At 45.2% G+C, this 3,165-nt stretch overlaps 1 protein-coding gene across 1 annotated transcript in view; it reads right to left on the bottom strand.

Annotated features, from left to right (window-relative positions):
- crhr1 (corticotropin releasing hormone receptor 1) overlaps positions 1–3,165 on the bottom strand; it is a 17,851-nt gene that overhangs the window by 5,917 nt on the left and 8,769 nt on the right. The window contains exons 7-10 of the mRNA XM_087174988.1: positions 2,619–2,739; positions 2,362–2,515; positions 2,101–2,161; positions 1,948–2,020 (exon numbers count right to left, since the gene is read on the bottom strand). Coding sequence (XP_087031114.1) covers positions 1,948–2,020; positions 2,101–2,161; positions 2,362–2,515; positions 2,619–2,739 — 409 coding nt within the window. The remainder of the gene's footprint in view (positions 1–1,947; positions 2,021–2,100; positions 2,162–2,361; positions 2,516–2,618; positions 2,740–3,165) is intronic.

Raw genomic sequence — 3,165 nt, 5'->3', positions numbered from 1 at the left:
GATGCACTTCAGATGGCTACAGACCTGTACTTCTGATGTGAGGCTGAAGATCTTCAAGGATAACTGTGTGCCTGCAGTGGGTCAGTCTGGCATGCAACATCCCCTGTTGCAGGAAGCTGTATAGATGGCCTGAACAGAGGAAACAGAGGTTACACCAACATCTCCTCAAATGTGTAGTTATGGCAACAGCTGCAAGCAGTGCATAAATGATAACAACACATGCACTCAATTATGTGTAAACTGGGTTGTCAATAGCTTGTAAATACTGCAAATAGCTCACTATATGTGCAAAATGCAAAAAATGTGTATTACAGACTATCTCCTTTCACATATTCCCTGTAACTCTGCGCTTATCTAGATATTCCCTCCAGGCACTGTATCTGTGAACATGATATAAACGTTAAAACGGACATCATAAGGCATGACTCTCAATAATAACTTTCACAGTACTAATAAACAAGCCCAGAGACCTATGCTAATCACTGCAAAGCTTGTTTAGTCTGAATTTTACTGGCTTGACTTTACAGACAGCTAAAACGCCTTTCAAGTGTGATATAGTTAGCAGGGTGGCTAATCAAGTTAGCTAATCAACGTCACACAGCGATACCAAGCAGAAGAATTGCATACAATCTGTACCCGGCTATACCCGGCTGTGTGGACGAGGCAAAACGTTAGCCACATTAGCTGCCATGCTAACAACACACGCAACAGTGTGTACATACAGTAAAGCGACATAAAATGGTGAAACTTACAGCTCCAAAGTTTGAAGTTGGGTCTCGGACAGTCGGTGCTGATCCAAGCTTTATCTTCAGAATGTAGCGAATCCCGCATTGTACTGGCCCTCATTGAGAAAGCAGTCCGACGTGAAATGGTTAGCCCGCTACAACTCCTAAAGTGTCCATCAAAAATCAAATAAAACAAATCCACTGGGTCTTCAGATCCTCAGGCGTAGGGGATAAAAAGACTTCTGTGCTGGTTTGTACAGTCAACAACCGAGCAACTAGCATCGCTCGTACCTTCGACACAGTTTTACCAGAGCCGGTGATGCGAGGGAATAAACGATAGCGGCTGCAAGGCGGACTCAGAGGGCGGAGCACACACCTAGCTCGGGGAGTGTCACCCACCTGGGGGGAGGTGTCATCTCCCTTCATGACGACATCAAGGGAAAATCTCCAATTGGCCTGTGTGAGCACACATTTTCTGAAAGGTGGCGAAAGCAAAAGACGGAGAGGATGGACTTTTCTCATGTTTGGGGGGTTTGTAGACAAGCTGGGGAAACATATTACTGATAGAAAACCATGGAAAAGTGCATTTTGCATAATATGTCCCCTTTAAAGTAGAACAGCTGCAGGTAGAACAGAAAACAAGTTCTCAGTATTAAATATTTAGAGGACATGAAGCTCCCTCCCATGTTGACCATTAAAAGTAAATGTTAAAACCTGGATCCTGAACCGCCACAGACAGACGTGGATCAGGAGGCTGCAGCGCCTCCTGCTGCTCAGAGGGATAAAGTGACATTTAAAGAGCAAACGAGATAAACATGGAGAGACTGAGGCGGTTTTCTGTTTGTGGAGAGGACGAAATACAACAGGCCTGTTAATGAGTTTGTGTTTAGACTCTACTGCTGATGATGAAGGACAGGGACATGAAGAACCAACACGTGGAAAAGGGAATGATGTTTAAACATCATTTTTTAGAGCCATCCATGTGTGTTGTTTGCTGTGTTGCACACAAACTCACACATCAACAAAAACTTAAAGGTTAAACTTATTTTATGTAATATTAATGTTGTTACGCATATAGCTGAAATTACAGCACAGATGTTGTCCTCATGTGTTTGGAGATGCTCTGTATGCCAGGTTAGGCTAGGCTAGGCTAGGCTAGGCTAGGCTAGGCTAGGCTAGGCTTATTAATGCAAAGCCAGATATGGACTGGATGAGTTCTTACCAACAGGACGAGGATCATGGGGCCCTGGTAGATGTAGTCTGTGTAAATTCCTGCCTTCTTTCCAAACCAGCACCTGTCAATCAAATACAATGGATTTATGTAGATCATGTGACTGACTTCATCCCACACCTATGACCTGATCATGTGACTTACTTCTCATTGTCGTAGTAAAGTTTCCCAAAAGCCCAGGCCACTATGATGGGAAAAGGAATACCTGTAACCACACAGACAGGTGAGCAAGTCAGCTGACAGGAGGACAGACAGGCGTTCAGACAGACAGGTGTACTGACAGACAGATTTACAGACAGGTGTACTAACGGACAGGTGTATTGATGGATAGGTGAGCAATTAAGCTGACAGGAGGACAGACAGGTGTTCAGACAGACAGGTGATCAGACAGACAGGTATACTTACCCCAGCCGATGCAGATGAACATCCACTTCCTGAGTTTGTCGGTGGAGTAGGTGAGGACGATGGCTGTGTGGAGGTAACAGCCTTCACCAAACATCCAGAAGAAGTTCGTCACATGGAAATAATTATAGGCTGCTGTCACCAACCTGCACCACACCTGTGGGGGTGGGGGTGCAGGGGTGAATCTGTGTTTACTTGCAGATCACCTTGTCTCCATGGTGACAGTTGTCAGCAACACAGTCACTGTGTGTATGTATTACCTGGTTGCTCTCGGTTACAGCAGGATTCATCGTTAACTGCACGATGAACCAGGTGCCGTTCCTCAGGATGAACGCTGAGATCAGATTCCAGTGGATGATGTTCCTCAGACAGCGAATACTCCTGTTAGAGACGGGGACAGAGACACAGACAGACAGGCAGAGACACAGAGACAGACTGAGAGACATCTCACCATCACCACCATCACCATCACCACCATCATCACTATCATCATCACCACCATCATCACTATCATCATCACCACCATCATCACCATCATCACCATCACCACCATCATCATCACCACCATCATCATCACCATCACCACCATCATCATCATCATCACTATCACCATCATCATCACCATCATCATCATCACCATCATCACCACCATCACCATCATCACCATCATCACCATCATCATCATCACCACCATCATCATCACCATCACCACCATCACCATCATCATCACCATCACCATCATCACCATCATCACCATCATCATCATCATCACTATCACCATCATCATCACCATCATCATCATCATCA

Source organism: Seriola lalandi, unplaced genomic scaffold (assembly GCF_002814215.2).
Source record: "Seriola lalandi dorsalis isolate HSWRI2012SDOR001 ecotype SW California unplaced genomic scaffold, Sedor1 jcf7180002054405, whole genome shotgun sequence".
Taxonomy (NCBI): Eukaryota; Metazoa; Chordata; class Actinopteri; order Carangiformes; family Carangidae; genus Seriola; species Seriola lalandi.
This window is presented reverse-complemented; position numbering and strand designations above follow the sequence as displayed.